Genomic DNA, 16,452 nt, shown 5'->3' with positions numbered 1-16,452 from the left:
GTTTGAGAATTTTGAGTCCAGTGACTCTAAGTTCAGGTTCGAACTCTAAATTTGTTGAACCTGCTTCTTGAAACGGGCCCCTGGTCTGACCCACACAGAGAAAAGATGGTGAAGTGCAATAAATGTGAATCTGAGTTTACAGTAAAAATAAAACAAATAAAACCCTTAGTACTATTTACTTGATTTTTTTATGGGCCGGGGGAGGGGGTGGTGGTGTTCCATTCTTTTTAAACCATTTTGCAAACATTTGTACATTTAACATATATTTTGAATATCACGTTTGTTGTGTAGTCTGTTGTGTTTGCTTCATTTTGACCTCAAAGTGAGCTTTTGACCTGTGAGTTAAGTATTTCGTATGTTTAACTTATATTTTGAAAATTGTGTTTGGTGTTTGGTGAAATTGGTCTAATGCTTCAGAAAATGTGTTTTAGCATGGGGGTAAAACTGTAATATGTCAGATTTAAAAATTAAAGACGGACAGCAAAAAAATAAAAAAAAAACAACAAAAAAAAAACCTTTATGGTTATTGTATAGACTGGTAGTAATCTTTGTGGAAGTTTAAGAGCAAAGAGAAAAACACACACATACCAACACATGTTCCATGTCTTGTGCATTCCATTCTATACATAAATAAAAACCTTAACAAATATTTTGATGACTGCTTTTTATTTGTCGTTGAAATTTGTCCTGTTTTGGAAGTAAAGCTTATTCTTTTTGAAAATTTGTAGATACTTCACCCAGTGCTATACCTTCCACACTGAGAGAAAAACAAAAAGATTTCAATATTTCATCGCATTCTACAATAACTCTATTCATCCCTTTTCAAAGAGGCTTCATTAATCTCAAAGGAGAATTTAAAAGCTTGTCAAAATACTGTGTAGCAAAGATGATTATCAAAGTTTTTCATGACGGGTTTCATCTGACAGAACAAACGTCTTTGAACAACATAAGCTCCAGGGGCTCAAGAGAACCCAAAGCAAAAGAGGCCTTCTTTATTAGTTTCTTTGAAAGTGATTAAAATAAGTCACATCTTGCTGCAAACATTGAAGGACTTCCACACAAGTACAATCTGCTTTGTCTATTCTCAAAAACATCATCTCCATAGCATTTCCAATCCAGTCTGTTATCCATGTAACTGTTCTGGTCCATTGTGGTGAAGAAGGAAAGCTGAGTTCAAAGTTTGCAATTACCCCAATAATCTATACTCATCACCCAATATTTTAGGTCCATCTTGCTACTACCGGGTTAACCCCTTATTCGTCCAGAACTGCCTTAATCCTTGATGACATAGATTCAACAAGGTTCTGGAAACATTCCTCAGAGAGTTTGGTCCATATCAACTTGACAGCATCACAGTCGCTGTAGATTTATCTGCTGAACATCCATGATGATAATCTCTCGTTCCACCACATCCCAAAGGTTCTATTGGTTCTGGTGACTGTGGAGGTCATTAGAGTCCAGAGAACTCATTGTTCTAGAAACCAGTCTGAGATAGTTCCAGTTTATGACATGGAGTCTTATCCTGCTGGAAGTAGCATCAGAAGATGGAACTCTGTGGTCATAAAGGGATGGACATGGTCAGAACAATACTTTGTAGACTGTGGGGTTGGAACCATGAACAGTTGGTACTGAGGGGTCCAAAGTGTGCCAAGAAAATGAGTGCTGTCATGAAATTATTATTTTTTTTTTGTGCAATTAATTCATCCTGACTTGTAATGGATTAATTTAATTAATCTATTTTTACTCACAATTATCTTTAGCATAAAATTCCTATGAAAAGCCCCATTTTGAGGTATTTTCATTTAAATTTGTGACATTGTGGCACAGTAAATGATTAAATGATTTGAGTAAATGATTTGAATACAACTAAAAACGTGGCTTTATGATAAATTTTTTTTAGTATAACAAAATTGCCTCTAAGTGTGAAAGTGAGACTAAACTAGTGTGTGATTGTGACCCTGTGACAGACTGGCGACCTGTCCAGGGTGAACCCCGCCTTCAGCCATCAGTAGCTGGGTTAGGCTCCGGCGCCGCCGTGACCCCGAAAGGGAAAAAGCGGCCAAGAAGATAAATGAATGGATGGATAGTATAACAGACTTCCAACCATTATTTTTACACCACTAAGGGGTATTTTTTTATCCTAAACAATTAAGAAAAAAAAGGCAAAACTATGTTCAGAGTGCTCTAATTTACCACATCATAAATATTACGTAACACTTTTCTGAGCAATCCAAGAAACACGAACACGAAGTTCTTATTAACGCCATAATACATGCTGACATAGACTACATTATTCCACAGTATGTGACAAAAACAGGACAGTAGAAAATACATGAGCAATTTCGCAGTTTCCTCAAACCTGTTTGAGGAATTGGAACATTTTGCAGACCAGGATGAAGCAGGAGAGAAATAAAGAAGATAATACTACAGGGGGAATAAGACACAATGAGGTAACACTGCAGGAATTGAACAATTTAGACGTTGCTTCTTTGGAAAAAACGTTTGCTCCATCATCTGGACAAAACAAGCGCTAAGAGGTGAACTTTCCCTCTGAAAGGATGCTTTGTTTGACATTTCATGACAATCACTTTCCTCAGAGAGAAAAGAGCAGAGTAAAGAAGTGCGGGCATTGTAGCCATTTCCATGCAACCCACTGCGTTCTAAATTGTCCAATTTCTTTTTGAAAAATGATTTAAACCTATAAATATAACAGGATTGAAGTTCTGAAAATGGATTTAACATTTAGTTTTTTCATAGATGACCATGGTATAAGTGGGATAATGCTTTATAAGGTGTGCATTATCAGACATGAATGGACTGTATGGAACCAACTGTCCAATGCAAAAATGAGATTTACGTGATGAAAAAAAAAAAAAAATTGCACACTAAAATGCCTTTAATGAATGATTCACAACATAGTTATTTGAGTTCCTGTGGTCTTTCTATCAGCTGGAACCAGTCTGGCCATTCTTGTCTGACCTCTGGCATCAACAGGACATTTCTGCCCGCAGAACTGCTGCTCACTGGATATTTTCACTTTTTTTGACCATTCTCTCTAAACCCTAGAGATGGTTGTGGGGGAAAATCCCAGTCGATCAGCAGATTCTGAAATTCTCAGACCAGCTAGTGGGGTACCAACAGCCACACTCAAAGTCACTTTGATCACCTTTCTTCCCTGTTCTGATGTTCGGTTTAAACTGCAGCCGATCGTCTCAATCATATCTACATCTGTAAATCCATTGAGTTGCTATCATGTGAATAGCTGATTAGAAATGTATTCAGAAGTTGGACAGGTGTGCCTGTCAGCTGAGGTGGTTTGGATGTCTGATAGTAGTGAGTCTGTTCACATTACCAATCAATGCACAATTTCATCAGTTATCAGAATGAAAAAGTGGCGTGTAGACTGGATACAATTCTTGTTGCATTTCCTAAACACACTGAGGAGTTCATGTCTCTTGGCTGGCAGTGTTGTTAGAAGCAAAGTGGAAGGACTGGGAGGTCTAGGAATGATGGCTGAGCATGAGTGTTGCCCCCACAAAGCTGAAGCTAAAAGTACTGGACTGGTAGTAAAGTTCAAAATGGGGAAACAAGTGATACTCAGACTCAGGAGTGAAAGAATTAGTTAAGACAAACAAAGGCAAGGGGAGGAGGGTAAAAGGCAGGGGAAAAAATGTTGTTGGAAGTGAGAACAGGGGCTTTACTTAAAGCTAGGACGTGCAGACGGTCTACTACAAAGCAGGAACTTAATAGATTGACAAGTGGTCAGGCAGCCAGGGGGACCAATGAAGAACAAGGAGTCAAAATCCTGAACGGATGAATGAATAAATAGGTGGATGGATGGTTAAAAAATGTAGTAAAAATCAAGTTTTGCTGTTGACTTCAGCAATGAACTAGAGAAGAAACGAAATATCACATATGAAACAATACAACAAAACCCTACACACCATGCAGTGAAGAGTTACAACCCCTTTTTCTGTAGAGCTGCATTCACACCGAACACGACAGGGGTGTGCACTTTCAGTTTTAAGTCTTTTAACAAATGTGATCAAAGATCCTGCAACACAACTTGAACAATGGGTGCACCGTTTCAGCATGGGAGCAGCGGGAGGTAAGTGTTTCTGCATGAATTGGGCGTTGTGGCAGGTCCAGGGTTAAAAATTCAGAACTTTGGCGAGTATGATATGTTGCGTCAACCAATCAGGGACTCCGTTTTACGCACGTGACTTTTCAGTGATGCAACCAGTGGATGGAGTTCAAATACAACACGGAGAGAATCTGATGGTTCTGCTGAACCTTATGATATTTTTTTTTACTTTCATCGAGATAAAAATACAGTTTTCCTTAAGTTTTATTCTTATATTTATTTATTTGCCTCCTTGAACTATTGCAGGACAGGAAGTCGTCAAACTGGAGTACCTACTTGCAATACATGGTGAACAGCACTGTACTGGGAGAGTCTCTGAATAATCTCATGAACCCAGACATGGAGATGTGATTATCAGTGTTTTTGTAGAACTTTTTCAAATAAATAAATCTAATATCTAAACATAATTCGTGTCTTCTATGGATTGTAAAGGAGAAACCCACAGGAACCGCTCTGATCAGGCTAAAAATATTTGGTGGTAGCTCCTCCCTCATGCGTCTGGGGCATCAAGCTTACAATGCATGAGCACATTTTTGAAAAGCCCTCAAGAAGCAAATTTGCCTCGTGTCCAAATAGAGGCGGCCGACGCAAATGTGATGCCTAAATCATGCTCGATGTGAATGTAGCAGGACACATAAATTGTACATTAAAAAATGTACACAACTTTTGGTTATTATTCAGTTATGTTAAAATAAACACATGTTTACAGAAAATTTAAGTCAGATGAATTCTATTCCAACATTAAAGCTCATTGTCTGAATGTTGAGCTACAAGCCAGCAGTGATGCTGCTTTTCATGGTCTTGAAGCGACATTAGATCCAACGGTCTAAGATCTAACAGTACTAAGATCTGTCCGCTGCTCTGATGTTTCCTGTGATTAACGTTTGGTAAAAGAATGACACCCAGTGATCGATGGCACCTTATCTGTTTACCCATGATGCACCAAGCCCCCATTCACCAAATTATTCAACGATGACATGGTGCTCACTATCAGCAGCGTGGCAGACATCATTCATATCTGTAACATCATCTAATTAAAAGACATCACTTCTACCAGACAGCTTCCTTACAGCCAGCTGGAGCAAATTGATTCTCAACCCCATTCCAGTCTCTGCAGTGGAGGAATGAATAATGCATGGACATTAAAGCCTTATCTTCTGTCCTGACAAACAATGTCGGCATGCTTTGAATATTCTAGAAAGGTGTGCACATGGTTGCTTATGAGCAGAGAGAAAGCTGCTAGACATGTGGGGGATCGGTCCGCTTTTGCTCCAGTTTGCTTTTGAGAGGGAGTTTAATGCAGATTCTCTTGATTCACCTTTTAATTGTTTGTAATTTGTAAAGCAATCAGTGTAGATTTTGTTCATGCCAGAAAAAAGTGACTGTGTCTCCACAAATAGTGATGTGCAGTCAGGGGACGCAGGTGAGGCTTTTCCTTAAATATACCTTAAAAAATCCATAGGGGGCGTGGCTTTTGGAGATGAGCTAAGTAGCCCCGCCCCTGAAAGAAGAAAATCTGATTGAGAGGCGATTCTCTTTAAACCTCAATAGCATCAAGTTGTTTTTTAGGTTGTAAACCGTTGAACAGATGTGTCAGGGCCAGGCTTCACCTGTGATGTTTTGATTCCAGAAATATCACCTGAACAGCTCCAGTTCCCTGTTGGACAGCCAGGGTGTGCGTTGTTTTTACGGACGTCTTTAGGCGCGCAGACAGACTGAAAAACAGAGCAACACTAGTGCAAAAGGCTGCTGCTGTTAAAGAGGTTTTTTTTTCTGAAATCAAAGTCAATTTGTAGACCAGGATTAAAGTCTTTTTCTGGATGAATACTTTAAAGATTTTTTAGTCCACTTTAGTGAGTTGCAGACTACTTACCTGTAGATAATCTAAAGAGGGGCAGACTAATCATCCACCTCAAACGCAGCAGCAGGACTCTCAAAGGTTTGCATTGATTCTTACAACGTCAGCTGCAACAAACCTTATAAGTATTTATTCACTAAATAAAAAAGTAGACAACCACAACAATAAAGCTTTTTCTTGGGGGAAAAAGGTTTACCCTCTGTTCTTTACAGATGATGTGAAGAGTTTGATTTCCAAATTGACTTCACTCTGTTAATCTGATTGGGTGAAGTTACCCTTCTATAGATGTCATTAGACAGATGGCTCAATCTAGTCCTCTGCAGAGTAATATCTAAAAGTATTTGCCTTTTTTTTGTCAGGACTTCCCAGATGGTGTTATAAAACAAACCTGGCAGATCAGGGAGCCTCTGTGTTATGTCTCTGGACCACAACTCAGAATGTAGTGCACTTTAAAACACATTGGAGATAGAAGCCTCCACTATATCTACTGCATGGCTACGGTCTCCTTGGATGATTTTAAACATTTAAACTAAAGCAATCTAAAGAATTTGGCTTTTTAAATGTCCAACGTACATAAAATCTTCACAGAATTCCTCTATATGAGGAACCTGTGGTTAGGTGTGCCTAATGCCAGAACTTGGAAAATAAGAACATTACGGGTCACATTCAGAATATTTTACCATCATATATTTTATTTTTTTATTGTGCTGGTCAATTCAAAGTGCTTTACAGGGAAAGTCAAATGAAAAATGCAAAAAAACATAACTGCAGAAATATGTAATAAATCAAAATTAGAACATACTTCAGAAAAATAAACTAAAAATTATTAGAATGTTGATAAAATTTCTTCCAAACCATTACACTGAGACAAACAATAACAAACACACTGATCTGAGTTTTAATTCATCCAATCAACTGCAATAAGCACCAATATCAATTTTTAAAGACTTCATTTTTTTTCCTACTAGGGAGAGATCTTATTCCACTTTGTAAAATTGTTTAGAGCTACTTCGTTTTCTGGCACTAAAGACAGGTTAAAGTCATCAATCTGAGCAAATTAATTCTCAAATAATTTCACATCACTGAAAAGTGACCCGCTGGTGTGATACCAAAATGTGATCTTTTTTTTTATAAATATGATTATATGTTGTTTATATGTATTCTGCCCCAAATTAACATGTATTCAATATGAGTTTAAACTCTGGTGGATTTAATTCTTTGTTGTTGTTTTTTTTATCTTTGTTTGTTTGGTTTTGTTTTTTTTGTTGGCAGCAGACCATAGTCACGGACAACCATTTAAGTCCTGAAACTTGAAAGTTGCCCCAGATAATCACACTACCACCACCATGCTTAATTTATTCCCTGATGTTCTCTTTCTGAAATGGCATTTTTTGACTTTTACTTCAGTTGTAAAGTTATGTGAACAACGTCCCTGTGTTGCCCCCCCCCCACCATATGGATCAACTCATGAGCAACACACAGAAAGACATTGGTAGAGATTCCAGAGGAGCCAAACACCAACTCCTGGGAACAGTCACACAAGACTGCAGGTCACAACACACCAACCTGTGCACAGCCTGGACTGATTACAAGCAAGCCTATGACTCAATACCACACACCTGGATTGCTGAATAACATCTGTACAATATCAACAGGACTGTTGAGAAACAGAACAGCCATCCATTCATCTTCTTCCACTAATCCTGTACCGGGTCGTGGGGGCAACAGCCTAGGGAAAGATTCCCAGACTTCCCTCTCCCAGCCACTTCTTGGGGAGACCCCCAAGGCGTTCCCAGGCCAGCCTGGGTCTTCCCCGGAGCCTCCGCTCAGTGGGACATGCCTGGAACACCCCTCCAGGGAGGCGTCCAGGAGGCTTCCGGATCAGATCCCCGAGTCACCTCAACAAGCTTCTCTCAATGCGGAGGAGAAGCGGCTCTACTCCGAACTCTCCCCGGGTGAACGAGCTTCTCACCCATATCTCTAAGTTTATACATATATATATGTGTGTGTGTGTGTATTATATGTTACAGTAAGTTATTGATTATAACACAATACAGGACAGAAGTGAAAAGACTGGTTTTTACAAAAAGTTTTAATCAGATGTCAAGCTGAACTGGAAATAAAAGGTACTGCAGAGCATTTCCATCTGTCTCTGCAGTTATCTGAATTTAGAGACAATTCCCAGAGAAGGATTTAACTGAAATGAATTCATATAGCAAGATAATTAGACTGTTGCTGAGAAACAACAGTGAGCGGTGCCTAACCACACAGAATGAAATAGAAAAATGTCAGACGCGTGTAAAGAAACTGACACGGAGGAGGTGAGCAGCTTCCGTTACACATCCCATTTCCCTGAGCAGAGAAACCAGGAGTCTGAAGATCTAGTAACTAAAAAGGGAAGTGGAAGTTCAACTTTTCAAGCAAGCTCATTTTTTCTCAGAAAAGGGGTTCTTCCTTTCATGACCTGCCAGAGGGGGTTTGCTCCCACGCAAACAGCAGCCAAGACTAGCAAAATTCCGCTCACCCTCATGACTTCTTTTCCTAAAAAGGGAAAGCCTTCACATACAAAGGGCTTGATGGGATGAAGGTTGATTATGAATTCTCTCCCTCTGCTAAATGTGTCAACCTAGCCAAATGTCAGAGGATATTCTGTCAAAAGACATTTGAGCTGACTGAAAATGTCAGCATGAAAGAGAGCATAGGGGGAAACAAAAGGAGGAAACTGGTGCACGAGTGCTTGTGTGGCACAGATATGGCAGAGCACCTGTTTTCATTATGTTGGGGGATTTGGTTTCAACTGGTGTTTCACAGTTGGTGCGACCTCTTTCCTTTAGTGCCAACTGCTCTCTGAGCTCATTTATTCTCCTTTTTCCACACATCAAATATTTGGAAACAAATAGCGTACAGTTGGCAAGAGTGTGGAAGTCTCAATATGTAAACCTTGGGAACAAACCCAGCATCGCGACAAGTTCACCATCCGTTTTCTCGCACTTCTGCTTGGCCATAAACATTCAGAAGACTGCCAGCACAAATGTAGAACACAATCAAATCCTTGACTTTCTTCTATCATGAGGTTTGTCCAAACTGAAAAACTATATATTAGGAGATGTACTGTATCTATAATCTATAATATAGCAGTAGATGGTGAAAATGATGCAGAGATCTTAGGTTTAACGCAGCACATCAGCAGTCATTGGGAACAACTGGACGAGACACACAATGAGAATTGTGAGTGGTGCCCTCCTGACCAGCTGGCTCAGGTAAACAGAGGTATGAAGGTCTGAACGCTTCTCTTTGTTCAGAAAGTCCCTCTGCACTCACCAAAGGCCGTGTAAAATTCTTCTTTTGTCAGATGCTCGTCGTCGTTGACGTCGTTGTACTTCAGGAGGTCAAACAGTGTGCAGTCAGTGGCGTCCATGGACAAACCTTCGTGTTTGATGACCTTAAAGAAAATGCGAGAAACGTTTGTTGAGTGGGCCGCACACAGCAGGCTTTGACTGCAGCAGGAAGACAGAAAACATTGTTCAGTTTTTCAAAATGACTGTCTTTACCAGCATGTTAACAAAGTGTAAATACATAAAAACATAGTAACTTTGGGTTCATGATATGGAAAAACAAACAAGAAGCAGACACCTGTGGCAGGCATGGGGATATTTGTGCAGCTGGTTTCACCTGGTTAGGAGTTTTATAGTGGAGTATAACATGACCAAAAATCGTCAATAATTCTGACTAGAACAGGAGTTCACGTGTCTTAAAAGATGTTATATTATTTTTCTTTTTCATCAAGCTTGTCATGATCCCTACATTTGTAACCTTTGTGCTACATGCATTCAATTTACAAAGTCAGGTTTGCCGTTTCATTCCCTTCCTGATTTCTCATTCAGTTTTTTTATTCTTCATTTGAGTTTTAAAGGACATTCCAAAGTGTTCTATCAAAGTTAGGACATTTTGTAGCTGCATAACCATTACAAATAACAACAAAATATTCACATATCTAAAATGAGCTTCATCAATTCTGTATAATGGCATAACATCTGTGTATGTTCTTTTTTAGCCTTTCTTTTGTTTGATTTTGAATACGATTTGGTCAGCTGTGCAACTGTTTTTTGCTTTTTTTATTTAAAAATCCCAAAATAAATTTGAAATTCCCTGATATTTCTTTGAAAATTCAGGAGACAAGCATTTTCCTTAGTGCATTTGAAGCCTGCACCTGCTGTAACCGTTGCGCTATCATGTTTACATTAAAAGTGGTGTCATCTGAATACTGAACTTTTTTTAAAGGATTTTTTTATCTTCATTGGAGTCCATGGCAGATATAAGATCCTGTCCACCTTTGTCATTGGAGGGATCACACATCAATATAAGGGTGGGTCGTCTGTACCCCATAAGATAGCATGAGGGTTAATGTGTGGTTTGGTTCTAAATTGATAACCTGCATAAAATTGGAACACAATCAACTCACAACCTCAAATGAGGAAAACATTTCTTGGTCAAATGTAAGTTGAGAGGCCATTAAAAATGATCTCTGATAACACTGATGCACTAGTACATCTATATATTTATGAGGGGGGGGTCCAGTAGATGGCATCCATTTTCATTTTTTATTTTGAATTTAGAAATTAAGAAGTTGCCTGAGCATGAAAGACACTGTGAACACTGTTAATCATTTGAAGCTGTTGTGATGATCAAATATTTAATCATTGATCATGTTTAGCAGTTTGCAAGTGAACTCATAATAATCTCCAATGCATGAAATCTAGAGAAAACATTTTCCTGCTATTAGACTGATTAAAGTTAACCACAGCAGGAGCCTGTCCTTGCTGTTCTGCCAAAGACTGGTGCAAACCCACACAGCTTCAGCATTGGGGGAATGCTGTGCGGCTTTAGTTTGTCACAGTGGACACTGAAAGGCTCCAGACAGTTTTTCATGGTCGGATTATAACATGATCCTGCTCAACGGCACATTGCTGCACTGCCAGTGAAACATCCATCATACCAAATCAGCTGTCACAATATTGATCACCAGGGACAGCTTTATACATCATGTCCTGCCCTCTGGGTGACTGCTCTTCCATTTCTTGACTTGCACAAAATTATTGGGGTGGGATGAGGGGGTCATCAGTTACATCCCGTTGTTAATGTTTCATGGATACTCTGCAAAACAAGGGAAAATGTGTAGTGGGAACTATAAAGTACTTACTGACACTCTGTAATGTTATTGTCTCTTCTCTTTGTTTTTGCCTTCACGAGTTTGTGTGTTTTTAATGCAGAGTTTAAAGGATTTAAGTTATATCAATCACTCTTTAAGGAAAGCCACTGTTTTCAATCATGATAAAGAATAGTCTGTTCATGTTCAGCGTCCATGTTAAACTACGTGAGGCTGATGTGATAACGAGGTGCAATATTCATGCAGACTGCTGCGTCTGCCTGCTCAAATCCAGCCCTAAATGAAACATCCGATGGAACATTTGCTGATTAATCGGACAGAACGTTTCTCACAATTAGCAGCTGCAATACATTTTCACTGCAGCACGTTAGTACTCTACACATTTTTGCAATTACACTGAAGTCGTCCAGGTAATTCACACATTATACACAGTTGCAGTCATTTTAACGCAGGGTCAGTGTTTTGTAGCTATAAAGTTTCATTTTCAAAGTCGTTGTGAAAATTTGAAATGCAGTTTTCAAGGGTTATTAGATTTATAATATTAGAAAATCTGAACTGTATATCATAGCATCAATTGAATTTTGTCAAGAGTTGAAGAACATCAAGTGGAGATTTAATTCCAATCACTATAATGACAGAGAAAAGCCTTAATAAACAGTTCAGGGTGAGTAATTAGCTCATGAATCAGGAATATAATCAAATCTGTGGTTATAAATACCTGCTTAAGTATAAGACACAGTTGCATTTCTTGGCCCTGCATCTTTCCAAAAGTTTGAATTATTTCAAGTGGTCAGATATCTTTTTTCTGGACTGGTAGAGGTCTTATTCTTTACATAAGTTAAGGCTGAATATTTTACCTGGATCAGCACACCTGACCCTTTCTTATGTCCTTAGATGACCTATGACACTCAAAAGAACTAAAGGGAAGGATTTCAGGAGGTAGAAAGACTTCTTCTTGACTGAGGGAAAGTGTGGTGCACAAACACCTTCAGTTTAAACGGGTGTAGAATTCTGACAATATTTAGAAAATCTTCATAAATGTAGTTTATTTGTCTCATCTCTAATGTTAAAGTGGGATTATTCAGCAAAAACCTTTAGGATTAAACATCATTTCCTACATTTTTGAAGGAGTGTTAAAGTCTGGTCCTGTTTTTCTTAATTTCAGTGTTTTCTCCTAAACTCCCTGCGATAATCGTCCTTAAGATGAGGGGATCAAACATTACAAACACAAAATAAAACATTCTAGTAATTTGGTACGAAGCAATGACATTTTGAAAAGAACTGTAATAAATAAGAAGATGAAACTCTAAAAAAAATAATTTGACCTTGTTTTGAAAGAAAGTAGTAAAGAGTTTTTTTTCTATGTTTTGACCCTGGAAATAATGTTTTGGAAAGAATAAGGACAGGAAAGTAATTAAAAGCTGAAAATCAAAAACACAAGCAAGAGACTAACTCCTGAGGACAAATAGTGGAGAATACTTTGATCAGAAAACGACATTTAGTGGTAACAGTTAAAATACAAACACAAAAAACAAAAGAACTTTCTGTGGGTATACCTGTATGAATACACTGTCATCACACTTCTCTTGAATTGTAGTTCTTCTGTCATAATTTCAATTAACATCTTCAATAGTTCTTTTGATTTGGGGATATTTTGCAAAGTTATGCACAGAGTATGAATTGTTCACAGTTTTGCCTGTATCCTATATGTTTCTTTTTGAGACGTTTCTTACTCTATGCAAACACCTTTTTAGGTTATAGCACTCCTTTGGATTTCTTATTTTTTGCCTTTTCTTGCACAATCAATGACAGTCACTAATTTAGTGTCCCCATCTGGTAAACGTCTTTTACCTTCCTGCAGTCTCATCACAGCCATTCAGACCGATAGTAACCCTTTATGAATCTGACTTAGATTGATCTATTTTCCAGTTAAATTATCTGCTCTTTGGATTTCCAAAATCAGCAAAGTTCATTTCGAGTGCCTTGATAGAAACAGAGCTGTAGAAATTTCTGTAAATTTCCACAAAAAACACAAAAAGAATTACATAGTCATAACAATTTAGACCCTTTGCTTTGATACCATAGACTGTATAAGTAGGAACTGGACATATCAAGCATTGAGGTCACCGTCGGAAATGCATTACCTCCAGCCTTCATGAAATCAGGCCAGAGCATTCTTCATCACTTCCTGGTACGTCTACCGCCATATTGAATCCCTTCGACAGCAATTAGTCTGAGTCGTGTGAGTCACATTTTTGGAGGAACTACTGTCACCAATCATGAGTGAGCTTGTTCCAGCTTGTTCAAAGGCCACACCCTTCCCACGACAGTGAGCTCGGACTGAGGCATCTGATTGGTCAGTTTACATTTTGAATAACTTGCGATGAAGAAAAAATATCTTAAAAAATGATTAGAAAGAACGTGCTAAGGAGAAAGCAACAGAGCAAGAATGATTACTCTGACAAATAAAATGACTGAGAAATAACTTTGTTTCTCAATGGAAGTCTATGGGACTTTGGCCTTCTTGCAACCAGCGAGTACTTCCTGTTTGGAAGGCGTGAAGGGGGGTTGCTCAGTCCAGTTCCTCCTTGTACAGTCAGTGCTTGATATTCATATTTCTTTTTTGTGATGGCTGCCACACAACTTTTAAGTCTGTCCTCCAACTTCTGGTATGGAGGGTGGATCAAGAGTCTAATTATTACACATCATTATTTCTCCCTCATTTTTTTTATTTTTGAACTTTTTAGAGGATATTTGTTTTCCTCAAAAATGGAGAAAAATACATTTATACCTAGACTCATTCTTCAATATACCGGTTATCTTTCATTTTATTTGCATCCTTGCAAATTGCTCCTCATCTGCCCTTGATCAATGTGCTCCCTGCAGTTTAATAGTGCATGTTATTTAGTCTCATACTAATTGCAAAATTCATATCTTCCATCAAAACGTTTTCGCATTACATGAGTGTGACCAAACCTGAGTCTTGACAGGGCCCCACAAGAAAACTGAAGAACACAAAACAACTTTCTATTCAGGAACACAGACAAAAATCTTTTTATAATGAACAATTCAGTCACCTCAAATACCCAGAAAGGCTTAGAGGGGTTAATACATGAGCCTGTACCACGGTGACAGGAGAATGTTCCAGCACTCTCATGTCACAGAAGTTTAAGTGCAAGAGTCAGAAACATATTTCCAGTGAAACTTGATTAAGTGCCACTTGACTATGCTTCTAAAATGAAAAGTTCCCTGTAAGCTTAACCCAAAGTGTCATTAAGTCTCAGTCTACTGAGTCTACTTACTTGTGAGAGCTCACTGGCATCTATTCGACCATCATTGTCTATGTCAAAGCTCTTGAACATCACATCCACCAGCTGCTTTTTGGCAGCCATGGTGTCGTGGTGAGCTCCACGAAAAGCAGAACCCGTGAACCGTCGGTCTTGTAAATCCAAAATCTTAGTTTTCAGCCGATGATAGTCACTCAGCCGGCAAGCATCATCTGGTGAAAAGAGAAAGACACAGAAGACAAACTCATCAGATGTAGCTGAAAACACTTTGATGACCCCACACTTTTACAGGCTCGTTTTTTGAACATCTGCACAATTACAGAATCTTCGAAATGATAAAATAATATTAGCAAAAGAAAAAATGAATCTGTTCTAGTCAGAGCACATCTGTCTGTGTGCATCACAGCAACAGAATCAAAGGACTCTTTTCTTCAGAGGCTGTGCACAGAATGTCTCTCCTTCCTACCATCGTGCTCCAGTTTCATCCACTCAAATATGTCACAAAGGTGTCAGCAACAAACCTGACAGCTGCAGAAAACACTATCCTGTAGTAGATACGCCCTTTCATTAAAAACTCCAAACTAAACTCCAGAAATAACATCTGAAATACATTAAAGGCTTTGCTGAAGTGAATATAATGAATATGCTTTATCTGTCATAGATCTGGAAATCTTCTTTTCGTGTTAACAACTAACCAAGATGATGTCAACCAGGTTAGAAAAAACCCAACAAACTTTGTTGTTTAGTGCAAAATGGTTTGACTCTCTGGGAATGAGGCAAACGGCTCAGCCACAGTGTCCAGTGTGAACACTGGAGAGGAAAAACGTGAGCCACACTGGCTATCCTACGAAACAGTTTAACTTTACAAGAGATGATCAAGCAGGAATATTTTAGTTATGAGCTAATGAGATCTCTCCACAGAAAAACTGGCTATACACTGAGGGCTGATAGCTGCTTAAGAAGAATCAGAGCGCTGTCAGAAACCAATGACATGTCATTAGCAGACGTGTAGGATCTCATTTTGTCACATAAATCTCTTCCAGCATTTTCTCCGTGAAACGACTTGAGCAATCAGTGGGAGCTAGAATGAGGTGTTCTATGCAATCCCAGCACTAACCATCATGCCCGTTTGATAGGAAGACCACCCCTTACACTCTACAGGGAATCAATGGGCTGTCAGAAACACATCCAATCTTCTTCATCTTCTTAGTGATCATGACAAGTCCCCAGCACTTTTGTATATTTATATTTGTCAATACAGTGATTTATACAGAGGTGCAAATATAAAGTCTATAGGTAAATTCCCCTCTCAAAAAGTGTGCTTACATCTAAGCTCTGCATCTGCAGGCGCCATGCAAAGAATGAGAGCAGGGTTTACTAATATGACATACATACATTAAAAATCCTTCAAGCCATGTGCAAAATGCAGATTAACCTATTGATGACATACTGTCTAATTTACAAAAAAGTAAAGCCAGAACTTTTCTTCATCTAAACCCGACTGCTGATGCAAAAACTATGAAAAAGAGAAAACATTTGAGCAGTACTCAGATTTCTGACAAGCTGTGATTTTCATTTAAAGAAGTTTTCACAGTTCTCAGACTAAAAAAAAACCAAAAACTCTATTAAAGAGATTATTTCCCATTTTGCTGCTCTTTGAATGATCAGAAGCTCTTGGTATTTTCTCAAGAAACTAAACTGGGTGTCAACATTAGAGTCTGACTTGATCTGGGTCTGAGTAACATGAAGCATAAAACGAAAGAGAAAGTTGACACCTGATGTGAATGAAGAAGAAGACATGTATTTATTTATGTAACACTTTTTGCAGGTACAAAACACAAATTGCTTTACAAGACATGATTAAAGCACGATTTAAATAGAATAACATTGGATAAAATTACAAAAACTAAGGTAAAATAAACTAATGAAAAGACAAGTAAAAGGAAAAGGCAATCAGACACAAACAGTTAACCAAAAGCCCGACTGAATAATAATG

The 16,452-nt window shown here is 38.4% G+C and overlaps 1 protein-coding gene across 1 annotated transcript in view; it reads right to left on the bottom strand.

Annotated features, from left to right (window-relative positions):
• fstl5 (follistatin-like 5) overlaps nucleotides 1-16,452 on the bottom strand; it is a 219,971-nt gene that overhangs the window by 85,555 nt on the left and 117,964 nt on the right. The window contains exons 5-6 of the mRNA XM_024270241.2: nucleotides 14,472-14,668; nucleotides 9,324-9,444 (exon numbers count right to left, since the gene is read on the bottom strand). Coding sequence (XP_024126009.1) covers nucleotides 9,324-9,444; nucleotides 14,472-14,668 — 318 coding nt within the window. The remainder of the gene's footprint in view (nucleotides 1-9,323; nucleotides 9,445-14,471; nucleotides 14,669-16,452) is intronic.

Source organism: Oryzias melastigma, linkage group LG2 (genome assembly GCF_002922805.2).
Source record: "Oryzias melastigma strain HK-1 linkage group LG2, ASM292280v2, whole genome shotgun sequence".
NCBI classification, from domain to species: domain Eukaryota; kingdom Metazoa; phylum Chordata; class Actinopteri; order Beloniformes; family Adrianichthyidae; genus Oryzias; species Oryzias melastigma.
Note: the sequence above shows the minus strand (reverse complement) of the source record. Positions and strands in the feature narration are given on the sequence as shown.